Source organism: Geotrypetes seraphini, chromosome 19 (genome assembly GCF_902459505.1).
Source record: "Geotrypetes seraphini chromosome 19, aGeoSer1.1, whole genome shotgun sequence".
Classification (NCBI taxonomy): domain Eukaryota; kingdom Metazoa; phylum Chordata; class Amphibia; order Gymnophiona; family Dermophiidae; genus Geotrypetes; species Geotrypetes seraphini.
The window spans coordinates 22600320-22614119 of NC_047102.1; the positions used below are offsets into that span (position 1 = coordinate 22600320).

General features: G+C 45.3%; 1 protein-coding gene across 1 annotated transcript in view; it reads right to left on the reverse strand.

Annotated features, from left to right (window-relative positions):
* The window catches only part of LOC117352352 (receptor-type tyrosine-protein phosphatase beta-like), a 450002-nt gene that overhangs the window by 144067 nt on the left and 292135 nt on the right, over positions 1 to 13800 (reverse strand). Inside the window, exons 18-19 of the mRNA XM_033928784.1 lie at positions 8129 to 8386; positions 5862 to 6125 (exon numbers count right to left, since the gene is read on the reverse strand). Of these exons, the coding sequence (XP_033784675.1) occupies positions 5862 to 6125; positions 8129 to 8386 (522 nt within the window). The remainder of the gene's footprint in view (positions 1 to 5861; positions 6126 to 8128; positions 8387 to 13800) is intronic.

Genomic DNA, 13800 nt, shown 5'->3' on the forward strand with positions numbered 1-13800 from the left:
TAATTTGGAAATGAACTGTGGTTCATTAGATGCTAATGTTTTAAAGATAAGAAACAATATTTTAAACGTGATCCTATGACCGATAGGTAACCAATGCGCATCTTTCAAACATGGTCAAACTTTTTTGCATTATAAATTAACTTTACGGCTGTATTCTGGATTATCTGTAATCTCCTTTTTTCCTTATTTGTAATATTTAGAAATAAAGCGTTACAATAATCGATTTTTGATATTATAAAAGAATGGATTAATATTTTCAAAGATGATATGGTAAGAAATTTGGAAATTGACCTAATTTGACGAAGTTTATAAAAACAGTTTTTAACTATGAGGGAAATATGGTCATGGTATGAAAGCTTCTCGTCAATCAATATACCAAGGATTTTAACCGAGGGAACCAAATTAATTTGAATGTTATTAAGATGAAAAGGTTTAATAAGTGTTATTTCTTTCTTCCAAGTAAACAGAACGGATTTAGTTTTATTAATATTTAATGCCAGTTTATTTATATCTAGCCAATTTTGAATTTTTTCCAATTTTTAGTTTATAGCTAAAATTTCTGAGTAATTTTCGGGATCCAAGGGATGTATAAGTTGTATATCGTCTGCATAGGAAAATGGTATAAAACCTAAGGCCTGACTAATTTCTAATAACGGAGATAAAAAGATGTTGAATAATAAAGGGGATAAGATGGAGCCCTGAGGTATACCAAATGATGTGGTAAATGAATCAGAATTTTCATTGTTAAATCTGACTGTGGAAGTTCGATTTGTAAGGTAAGATTTAAACCATTGTAATACACGTTCATTTATTCCTTTTTCCTCAAGTCTATATAAAAGTAAATCGTGATCTATGGTATCAAAGGCAGCCGAAATGTCAAGGGAGAAAAGAATAACGGATCTATGGTGATCTAAATAGTATTGGATGTTGGAGGTCAGTCCTATTAAAGAGTATTCAGTATTATGAAATTTTCTAAAACCAGATTGATTCGGATGTAGTGCATTTGTTTTCTCGATGAAATCAGAAAGCTGATTAAATATCAGCTTTTCTGTTAATTTTGCTATAAATGGTATATTAGTGATTGGCCGATAATTTGATACTTCGTTTATACTAATTTTGTGATCTTTGACAATAGGAGTAATGGATGCCTTTTTCCAGTGGGATGGCACAGTAGATGTAAGCAGACTATTCTGGATAAGAGATAGTATGAATGGACCAAAATGAGAAAAATATATTTTTAGGTAGAATGGAGGTATCAAATCAAATTGAGAACTTTTTAAATTCAAGCACTCTCTATTACCTTTTCACTCAAAATGGTGTAATGATTGATTCTATAAAAAAACGCTTTTTAGGGGTTTGTACCCCAAATTGAAGTTTTTTTACTCCATCTTGGATTCTGAGCGCCTCTCTCGTTTAAAAAAGGTATTTAAAGTAGCTTGTTCCTTTACTAGTTTTTTGCCACATTTTAAGATGTCACTAGTACCTTAACAGATCATGCCTTAGTGTGTGCAGTATCAACAGTGTGTCCAATTACTCTCAGACAACTTTCAGTCATTTGAATAACTGAGTCTATTCATCAATTATATTAAGTAAAACATAGTGAACCAAAATGCCCATAAAAAAGTAGAACTCATACTAAGCAAATAAGCCACCCAGGAGCCTATCTATTCAAATAGTACTCTGAATTTACAGGGTTAATAATAAACCTAGAAGTCCTCTGCTGACAATGCTATTATTACCCAGTATCTACTGTAACCATGATAGTTACTGCTACTTTCTCATACAGGGATAAAGGCACAATGGAACTTGAGAATGCAGGATCCAGAAGACATTTAAAGTAACACTGTCATGAATAATTACATTTTACAATACAGGCAGTCTCTGGTTTAAGAACACTCGACTTACGTAGAAGTCGTACTTACAAACCAGGGTGCTGCCTCTCCCCTTCCTATGCCAATGTACCCTTTCTTCCTCCCTATAGACCTGTGAGTCTTACTTCGGTTCCTGGGAAGATGGTTGAAGCACTAATCAAGGACAGCATAGTACAACACCTGGAAAATAACAACCTGATGAGAGCCAGTTAACACGGCTTCAGGAAGGGGAAGTCATGTTTGACGAATTTACTTCAATTTTTTTAGAAGGTGAACAAACAAATCGATAGCGGAGACCCGGTGGATATAATATACTTGGACTTCCAGAAAGCGTTCGACAAGGTTCCGCATGCAAGGCTTCTGAGGAAACTACAAAGCCATGGAATAGAAGGGGACATACTAAGATGGATAGGCAAATGGCTGGAGAACAGATTGCAGAGGGTCAGCCTAAATGGGAAGTTCTCGGACTGGGAGAAGGTGACAAGCGGTGTGCCCCAGGGCTCGATTCTCGGGCCCATCTTTTTCAATATCTTCATAAATGACCTGGAAAAGGGAACAACAAGCGATATTATCAAGTTTGCAGATGACACAAAACTAGGTCAGGCAGTTGGGACACAAAAGGACAGTGAAGGACTGCAGAAGGATTTGAACTAGCTGGAGAAATGGGCGGAAAAGTTTAATATAGAAAAATGCAAAGTAATGCACCTGGGCAGGAAAAACAAGGAGCATGAATATAAAATGTTAGGTGTAACTTTGGGCAAGAGCGAATAAGAAAGAGACCTGGGGGTACTGATAGACAGGACCCTGAAGCCATCGGCTCAATGCGCAGCGGAGGCAAAGAAAGCAAACAGGATGTTGGGCATGATAAAGAAGGGGATCACGAGCAGATCGGCGGACGTCATAATGCCGCTTTACAGAGCGATGGTCAGACCACACTTGGAATACTGTATCCAACACTGGTCTCCCTTTCTAAAGAAGGATATAACCCTACTGGAGAGGGTACAGAGGAGGGCCACAAAACTAGTAAAAGGTATGGAGAATCTGAGCTACAAGGAATGACTCGGAAAACTGGGTTTGTTCACCCTCGAAAAGAGAAGACTGCGAGGGGATAAGATAGAGACTTTTAAAATACTAAAAGGATTCGATAAAATAAAGCAAGAAACATCGTTATTCACATTGTCAAATGTGACATGGACAAGAGGTCATGGAATGAAACTGAGGGGCATCAGGCCCAGGACAAATGTCAGGAAGTTCTGTTTCACACAGCGAATGGTGGATGCTTGGAATGCTCTCCCGGAGGAGGTTGTGAGGGAGACCACCATTCTGGGATTCAAAGGTAAATTGGATGCACACCTTATTGCAAATCACATTGAGGGATATGGGTTAACAAGGTCTTCATCAGGGAACACCTAGCTTAGCCTCCGTGTGTGCGGGTCGCTGGTCTAGATGGACCTAAGGTCTGATCCGGTGAAGGCATTTCTTATGTTCTTCCTGTCCCACCTCCTTCCTTCAGTGTTCCAACAAGCCCCTAGTCATGCCCCTCTGTTCCATGTACCACATACCAAATTCGGTGGCTCGTGCATGTGGCCCGCAAACCCGGAAGCCATACCTCTGATGTAGGAGGGAAGGCTTCCGCGTCAGCAGGCTGCATACACGAGCTGTCAAGCGTGGCTTTGCAAAACCAGCTCATATGCTGGAGCCGCCGCTTGCAGCTTTCACAACAGAAATGCAGCTGGGAAGAGGGAGCTGGCAAGAAGAGGTAAAGGCGGAAGGCACAAAAGTGCTCTGCCCTGTCGAGTTCTTCACCCTGTCCTCCTCCCTCCCTGCCCTGCAAAGGTCAGCACCCAGTCTTCCCCCCTCCCTTCCAAACTTTTCACCCTGTCCTTCCTCCCTCCCTGCCAGGTTCTGCACCATTTCCCCCTCCCTCATGATGCCTAGCAGGCCTCCACCAAGCCTGCCATTAAAACTTGGTGGGCCAGCAGTGGACCGGGACATGAGGGATTCCTTCCGTCTCCTGTCCCAGCCGACTAACTATTCTCAGCTCCCTCCCGCCTCCCCACTTAGTATAAATAGTACCATTAAAAGACCTGGTGGTCCAGCCATTCAGACACCGGCTCTGCATGGGGCAGGAGCTTAAAAAAAGGTCACTCCTGACTTGGTTTACCGCTGGACCACCAGGGATATTAATGGTACTATTTATACTAAGCACTGGGAAGGTACCGGAGGACTGGAAGCTAGCGAATGTCACACCTATCTTCAAAAAGGGATCGAGGGGTGACCCGGGGAACTACAGACTGGTGAGCTTGACTTCGATTCCGGGCAAGATGGTGGAAGCATTAATAAAGGATAGCATCTGTGAACACATAGAAAGAAATGGATAACTGAAACCGAGCCAACATGGCTTCTGCAAAGGAAGATTGTGCCAAACAAACCTTCTTTGAAGGGATCAACAGCCAGTTGGACAAAGGGGAATCCATAGATATCATTTATCTCGACTTCCAAAAAGCCTTTGATAAGGTCCCCCATGAGCGGCTACTTAAGAAATTGTCGAACCACGGGGTGGGAGGAGATGTACACAGATGGATCAGGCACTGGTTGGCCGGCACTAAACAAAGGGTTGGAGTGAAGGGTCAATACTCCGACTGGCAGAGGGTCACAAGCGGTGTTCCGCAGGGGTCGGTGCTGGGACCACTGCTGTTCAATATATTTATCAACGACTTGGAAACGGGGACGAGGTGTGAAGTTATAAAATTTGCTGATGACACCAAACTCTGCAGCAGAGTTAGGAACACAAAGGAGTGCGAAGACCTGCAAAGGGACCTAAGCAAACTGGAAGAGTGGGCAAACAAATGGCAAATGTGCTTTAACATAGAAAAATGTAAGGTCATGCATATAGGGAAAAGGAACCCAAGGTACAGCTACAAAAGGGGGGAACATTGCTGGGGGAGAGTAATCTTGAAAAAGACTTGGGTTTGCTGGTGAATACAACCATGAAATCATCAGCGCAATGTGCAGCGGCCTCGAAGAAAGCTAACAGAATGCTGGGCATCATTAAGAAGGGAATTACAACCAGGACGAAGGAATTCATCATGCCACTGTATCGTGCAATGGTGCGCCCGCATCTAGAGTGCTGCGTCCAATATTGGTCGCCGTACCTCAAGAAAGACATGGCGATACTTGAGAGGGTCCAGAGAAGAGCTACGAAAATGATAAATGGCATGGAGGACTGTTCATACGCTGAAAGGCTGGACAAGTTGGGACTCTTCTCCCTGGAAAAGAGGAGGCTTAGGGGAGACATGATAGAAACTTTCAAGATCATGAGGGGCATGGAGAAGGTAGACAAGGATAGATTCTTCAAACTACGGGGAACCACAGGCACAAGAGGGCACTTGGAGAAACTGGAAGGGAACAAGTTTAAAACCAATGCCAGGAGGTTCTTCTTCACACACAGGGGTGTGGACACATGGAACGCGCTCCCGGAGGAAGTGTTCGGGCAGAGTACGCTAAGGGGATTAAAAGAGGGATTGGATGGATTCCTGAAGGATAGGGGGATTGAGGGATACAGATAAGGGTAGATAAGAGTATGGAAAGAGTAAAGATAAAAACAAGGGGACTATTGGGCTAAATCAAGTAAACATGACAGGTCATGGACCTGATGGGCCACCGCGGGTGCGGACTGCTAGGCGCGATGGACCTCTGGTTTGACCCAGCGGAGGCAAATTCTTATGTTCTTACTAATTGGGGATGTGGGAGGGAGGTGAGAATTGTTAGAGTCAGCCAGGACAGGAGGCAATCCTCCTGTCCCGGCCCACCACTGGACTACCAGGTCTTACAACAGGCCTGGTGGAGGCTTGCAACAAGTCAAGGAGGGGGGCAGGTGGGTGCTGACCCAAACAAACTGAGTCCCCCATTTTGGGGCCATTTTTTTACCCAAAAACCTCAATTTGTGTTTGAGTATATACAGTAATTGTATAATAAGAAATCCCTTACTTGTGTAGAAAGACTTGCTCTCAAGTAAACTCTGATATCCAAAAGCCCCAATGGTCACTACTGTTACTGTGAATTTTGTTCCAGCTGTAAGACCTGTCAGGTTCACAGAAGTATCATTGCGATGCAGAGAATATCCTGATGAAGGTTTATAGGTAATATTAAAATAATATTCTCCTCTGCTCATATTTTCAGGTTCACTCCAGTTAAGAAACATATTGTTAGTTCCCACCTCTACCAAATTTAAAGTGCCTGGTTTAGAAGGATCTGTTAAAATAAGGAAGGAAATCGCAGTTATTTGTTTTATTAATGAGTATATATAGCCAGTTAGTCCACAAATGTAATCTGTAGTGTATAACAAACTCAAATAGGAATACACAATAGAGAATAAAGGATAATGCATGATCAGAAAAAGTATGCTGACTATACAAATTATATGGTAATTGTATTAATCTACTGTTTGTCTTAATCACAGCCATGGAATGTGAAGAGCTCAATAAAATTTCATGGAAAAATCTTTTACATTTCACCTAGAGCTCCCATCAAGCATCTAATAAATTTAAACAATTTACAATAAATATCTAAGATAAATTTTTTTAAAAAGCACCTAACAAGGGATATTCATACTTTTCAGGCAACCTGATAGTCAAATACAAACCACCTGATTTTCTATAAATGGCGCCTAACTTGTAAGTGCCGACTGGTGCAGTTGTCAATTAACCGTGCGGCACCTAAGCGGGCGTAGTCATCACTAGGTGTCCTAGTGGTAGGCGCCATGAATCCAGGGTCTTCCTGGCCTAATTTCCTGGCAACTAACACAGACACCTAGCGACGCCTAAGCTAACCATGCCTTTTCTCTGCCCCCTAACCACTTTTCAGGTAGGTGCCTTGACTAAGGTGTCGCTAGAGGCCACACAGTGTTTCACACAAAATTTAAATTAATTGTTTTGAAAAATTATTTTAATGGTATGGTCAATTACTATCCCAATTAAACAAATTAAAACCAATTAAGTTTTGTGCAGAATTCAGTTAGGCGTCACTAGGTGTTTCCAATTAGTGCATCTAACCTAGAACCCATTTATAGAATGTCCCAATTTGTGCTTGAATATTTATTTCTTGGGATTTATTAACTTTTATGAAGAGATTCACCCAAGGTGTTATATGCAGGTTAGGTAAGTTAAATAACCACATATGAACGTATAAAGGATGACTTTGATTCTGTACAGCACTGCGTATGTCTGGTAGCACTATAGAAATAAATAAAAGAGGTAGGAGGTAGCATGATACTTGTATAAGTACACTATTGAAAATTATGTTTGAGGTTGGCACGTGGGATCTCTTAGAGAGAGAAAGAGATAATGGTTACTGTGGATGGGCAGACTAAATGGGCCATTTGGCCTTTATCTGCCGTCATGTTTCTAACATATGCTTTTCAACATTTCTAAAACAAACTGGTAAGTCAATATCAATGTTTCTCAAGTCAGTACTGGAGTATCCCCCCCCCCCTTACCAGTCAGGTTTTCAGATTTGCATATACTGCCTCCATCCAAATTCATCGCAGACATTCTGAAAATCTGACTGGCAAGGGGGTACTCCAGGACCAATTTGGGAAATACTGTCTATAAAGGTGCCACCTGCCTCTGTCAATGCTCTGAAATTTCTGTCTTTAGGCTGAAACCAAGCACATAGCTACAGCATATATGCACTTCTCAGTTGCAAAAATTGTAATGAGCAATGATTTAACTAAGGTACATAATGGAAGGAGGAAAGCATGACATAGCGGTTAGAATTACAGCCTCAGCACCCTGAGGTTGTGGGTTCACACACCATGCTGTTTCATGTGACCCTGGGCAAATCACTTAATCCTCCACTACTCCAGGTACTTTAGACAGACTGTGAGACCGTCCACCGGGACAGATAGGGAAAATAAACCTCTTTACATGTGGTTGTACAACTACATCCCTTTCCTGTTTTCATCGGTGTAAATACTGAGCCCTAGAAATGTGCATTCATTTGAGATGTGCATTTCCCAAGTTGTTTCAGCCCAAAATGACAAGAATCAAACCTGCATGCACGTACCACTAAAAAATGGTATGCATTCTTCAGAACTAGTGCACTCTTTCCAGGGCACTACCTCCATGAAACAAAATAATCTACACAAAAACACCTAGAAACAGCATGGAAAAACAAAATGAACATTGTTGTCCTGTACAACCCTATCGAAGTGAACGTTGAGATTTAATGGGTAAATATATAAAAGGTTAACTTACAAGTTGCACAGAACACTAGATCCGACCTTTGTCTGTGATCACCACTGACAGTTGTTATTGTGATGCTGTAATTTCTGTCAGGGAGCAAGTTCGTAAATGTCACAGATGTGCTGTTCTGGGTGAAGTTTACAGCACCTTGAAGGTCAATTACATAGTATTCCACATTGCCAGGTGGTTTAGTCCAGGAGACTTGCAGAGAGTTTGTGGAGATATTTGGGGCAATAACTGTTATGTTACCAGTAGGTATTTTTTCAGGTTCTGAGGAATAGCAGAAAAGTCCAGGTTAAATGTACCACATTTTAAGATGTCACTAGTACCTTAACAGATCATGCCTTAGTGTGTGCAGTATCAACAGTGCATCCAATTACTCTCAGACAACTTTCAGTCATCTGAAATTCATCAATTATATTAAGTAAAACATAGTGAACCAAAATGCCCATAAAAAAGTAGAACTCATACTAAGCAAATAAGCCACCCAGGAGCCTATCTATTCAAATAGTACTCTGAATTTACAGGGTTAATAATAAACCTAGAAGTCCTCTGCTGACAATGCTATTATTACCCAGTATCTACTGTAACCATGATAGTTACTGCTACTTTCTCATACAGGGATAAAGGCACAATGGAACTTGAGAATGCAGGATCCAGAAGACATTTAAAGTAACACTGTCATGAATAATTACATTTTACAATACAGGCAGTCTCTGATTTAAGAACACTCGACTTACGTAGAAAGCAATGTTACTTACCGTAACAGTTGTTATCCAGGGACAGCAGGCAGCTATTCTCACTAATGGGTGATGTCATCCGACAGAGCCCCGATGCGGACGTCTCACAAGCATACTTGCTTGAAGAAACTTCAGAAGTTTCGAGATGCCCGCATCGCGCATGCGCAAGTGCCTTCCCGCCCGATGCTCCGGGCGTGTCTCCTCAGTTCAGGTAGCTAGCAGAGAAGCCAACCCAGGGGAGGTGGGTGGGACGTGAGAATAGCTGCCTGCTGTCCCTGGATAACAACTGTTACGGTAAGTAACATTGCTTTATCCCAGGACAAGCAGGCAGGTATTCTCACTAGTGGGTGACCTTCAAGCTAACCTCAATGGGATGGTGGGAGAGTTGGCAACTTAGGAGAATAAATTTTATAATACTGTTTGGCCAAACTGTCCATCCCGTCTGGAGAAAGTATCCAGACAATAATGAGAGGTGAATGTATGAACCGAGGACCAAGTGGCAGCCTTACAAATCTCCTCAATCGGTGTCGATCTGAGGAAGGCTACAGAGGCCGCCATTGTTCTGACCTTATGGGCTGTGACTTTACAGGGAAGGGGTAATCCAGCCTGGGCATAGCAGAAAGAGATGCAAGCCGCCATCCAGTTGGAGATGGTACGCTTCGAGACAGGGCGTCCCAACTTGTTCGGATCAAAGGAGACGAAAAGTTGAGGAGCAGTTCTGTGTGGTTTGGTGCGATCCAGGTAGAAAGCCAAAGCACATTTACAGTCCAGAGTGTGAAGAGCTGATTCTCCAGGATGAGAATGAGGCTTTGGAAAAAACACAGGAAGAACTATGGATTGGTTGAGATGAAATTCAGAGACCACTTTAGGTAGGAATTTCGGATGAGTGCGAAGGACCACCTTGTCATGATGAAATACTGTGAAAAGTGGATCCGCCACTGAGGCCTGAAGCTCACTGACCCTGCGAGCAGAAGTGAGGGCAACCAGAAAAACCACTTTCCAAGTGAGAAACTTCAGCGGAGCCTTGTTGAGAGGCTCAAAAGGAGGTTTCATAAGGTGAGAAAGGACAACGTTGAGATCCCAAACCACTGGAGGAGGTTTGAGAGGAGGATTGACATGGAAAAGTCCTTTCATAAATCTGGAAACCACAGGATGAGCAGAGAGAGGTTTCCCTTGCAGAGGCTGATGGAAAGCCGCAATTGCACTCAGATGGACTCGTATCGATGTAGACTTGAGGCCAGAATGAGAGAGGTGTAAAAGATAGTCCAAAACAGAAGACAGGGAGGCTCGCTGAGGCTCCCTACGATAAGAAACACACCAGGTAGAAAATCTAGTCCATTTTTGGGAGTAGCATTGTCTAGTAGCAGGCTTTCTGGAATCCTCCAACACATCCCTCACCGCCTTGGAAAACTGACGGGGAGTCATGTTGAGAGGAACCAAGCTGTCAGGTGGAGAGACTGCAGGTTGGGATGGAGTAGAGATCCTTGTTGCTGAGTAAGCAGTGAAGGAAACATTGGAAGAAGGAACAGCTCCCTGCTGCTGAGTTGAAGTAGAAGGAAGTACCAAGACTGTCTGGGCCACCGAGGAGCTATCAGAATCATGGTGGCATGGTCGGATTTCAATTTGACCAGAGTCTTTTGAATGAGAGGAAATGGAGGAAACGCATTCAGAAAACGATTCCCCAATCCAGCAGAAAAGCATCTGCCTCGAGGCGATGAGGAGTGTAGATCCTAGAGCAGAATTGAGGCAGTTTGAAGTTGTGGGGAGCCGCAAAGAGGTCTATCTGAGGCGTCCCCCACTGAGAGAAGATCTGATGAAGGGGCCTGGAATGGAGGGTCCATTCGTGAGGCTGGAGGAGACGACTTAAGGCATTGTCCTTCCCCTGAATGTAGACAGCTTTGAGGAAGGTGTTGTGGCGAATTGCCCAATCCCAGACTCTGAGAGGTTCCTGACAGAGAGAGGCTGAGCCTGTGCCCCCCTGCTTGTTGACATAATACATGGCGACCTGATTGTCCGTGTGAATGAGGACCACCATGTCGTGAAGCAGATGTTGAAACGCTTGAAGAGCATTGAAAATCGCCCTGAGTTCCAGAAGATTGATATGGCACAGCCGGTCCGCACTGGTCCAAAAGCCTTGAGTGTGAAGGCTGTCTAGATGAGCTCCCCAGGCATAGGTCGAGGAATCGGTCGTGAGAACTTTTTGGTGGGGAGGAGTGTGAAACAGCAAACCTCTGGATAGATTTGAAGAGGTCATCCACCAATGTAGAGACTGCTGAAGAGCAGGAGTGACTATGATGTGACGAGTCAAAGGATCTGACATCTGTGTCCATTGAGAAGCCAGGGTCCACTGAGGAATCCTGAGGTGAAGTCTGGCAAAAGGAGTCACATGAACTGTAGAGGCCATGTGGCCCAGGAGAACCATCATGTGTCTCGCTGAGATGGACTGGCGAGAAGACACTGACTGGCAGAGGTGAAGAAGAGCATCCAGGCGCTGTGGAGGAAGGAATGCTCTGAGCTGAATAGTATCCAGAACTGCCCCGATGAAGGGAAGAGACTGGGTAGGCTGCAGATGAGATTTTGGGAAGTTGATCTCGAAGCCCAAACTCTGCAGGAACCAAATCGTTGTCAGGGTCGCCGAGATGACCCCCGAAGCCGAGGTGGCCTTGATGAGCCAATTGTCGAGGTAGGGAAATACCTGAAGACCCTGGTTCCGGAGTGCAGCGGCCACGACCACCAGACACTTTGTGAAGACCCTGGGAGACGAGGACAGGCCGAATGAAAGCACTCGATACTGCAGATGTAGATGTCCCCACCCGAAATCTGAGGAACTGGCGAGAGGCCGGATGAATGGGAATGTGAGTGTAGGCCTCATTGAGATCCAGTCGTTCTGCTCGAGGAGGGGGTAGAGAGAAGCAAGGGTCAGCATGCGAAATCTCTCCTTGACCAGAAACTTGTTAAGGACCCTGAGGTCCAGAATTGGACGCAGGTCGCCCGTCTTCTTCGGAACAAGGAAGTACCGGGAGTAAAACCCCCGGTTGTGTTGGAGCAAAGCCTGAGCTTCCTGAAGAAGAAGGGCGGTCTGGGTCAAGTTGGCAGGATACTCTCTTGGAGGGTGGTCCGGGGGGACCCGAAGGAACTGAAGAGAATATCCTTCCCTGATGATGGTAAGGATCCAAAAGTCGGTGGTAATAGCCGTCCATCGATAATAAAAATGATGGAGGCGATCCCCAATTGGAAAGACAGGGGATGGCAGAACGGTGTTGGTTATGCTCCCTATCAGAGAGTCAAAAAGGCTGAGGAGCCTTAGGGACAGCAGAAGGCTGAGGTTTTTGTTGAGCCTTCTGTGGTGGCTGCCGCTTCGCTGGTTGCCTTGCAGCAGGAGCCTGCCTGGGAGTATAGCGCTGCTGATAGATCAAGGGCGGTCGAGAAGGTCGAGACTGAGCAGGTTTAGGCTTGGGACGAAGGATGGACTGGAAAGATTTTTCATGGTCCGACAGCTTCTTCGTCACGGTCTCAATAGATTCATCAAACAAATCAGCACCCGCACAGGGAACGTTGGCAAGCCTGTCCTGGAGGTTCGGGTCCATGTCAATGGTTCGAAGCCAGGCTAAATGACGCATGGCCACGGAGCAGGCAGCGGCTCGTGCCGAGAGCTCGAAGGCATCATAGGAGGAATGCATCAGTTGAAGTCGCAGCTGGGATAGCGAGGTGACCACCTCCTCAAATTCAAAACGAGCCTGAGATTCAATGTAAGGTTGTAAACTTCCGAAGCACAGGCAGGAAGAACTCCAAATAAGTTGCAAAATGGAAAGTGTAATTGAGAACTCTAGATGCCATCATCGAGTTCTGGTAGATGCGCCTCCCAAATTTATCCATGGTCCGGCCCTCTCTGCCCAGTGGCACCGAGGCATACACCTGGGACGGATGAAATCTTTTGAGGGAGGACTCGACCAACAGGGACTGATGAGAAAGCTGGGAGCCCTCAAACCCCTTGTGATGGACCGTGCGGTACCTGGCATCCAGTTTGCCAGGAACGGCAGGAATAGAGTATGGTGTTTCGAAACATCGCATAAAGGTCTGGTCGAGAAGCTTGTGCAAAGGTAGACGAAGAGACTCGGCAGGAGGATGAGGCAGATGCATGGTATCCAGAGTCCAAGGTGATGTCGAGATCATCCGCCATCTGCCTGAGAAAAGACGAAAAAGACAATTGGTCCGCCAACACAGGCCAGCGGGACGGGCTGGATGAAGTCAAGGCCTCTGGATCCAAGGAGACTTGTGATCGGCAGGGCGAGAAAGAGCCATAGGGATCCTCGTACTCCGGCCCCGGAGGGGAGACATCCGAAGAGGAATACCCCCACACGGTAGTTTCTTCTGAGGCGAGACTGTAGAATGCCTAGAAGAATGCCTGGAACGATGCCCCTCCCTGTGTCTCAAAGGAGACCTGGACCCGGCGGTGCTTAGACTGGTCCCCAGAGGCCTCCAATGAGTAGATAGGGCTGGAGGCCGTAGAGCGAAGAGGAAGATGGCTCGATGCCTCTCGAGCCACATTCCATGCTTGATAGGGAGTGCGGAAGAACTCTTCCTGGCGATGCCCAGGGCTTCGATTACCCCGAAGGAATGTCCCAAAGTTCTTCGCCCGGAGGGGGAATGGGTTCCAGAGGCGGCATGTCACTAAATGAAGCACACCTCGATGAACTGGCCGCCGAGCGCCGCTCCAACTCCCCGAGCAACGAGAGCGAACGGCGAGGGGGAGGAGGAGGGGGCGGCTCGCCCCCCCGAGGAGGAACTGCTTGCCCACCCTGGATCATGGCCAGCCACTTGGACTCCCATGGTGGTCATATCAATGACTTGGGCCTCCATGATCGACCGCAGCAAAGCCGACAAGGAGGGAGCCGCACTCGAAGTGGGACCTCCTGTATGGTCTTCGCGCTCCTGAGTGGTCGA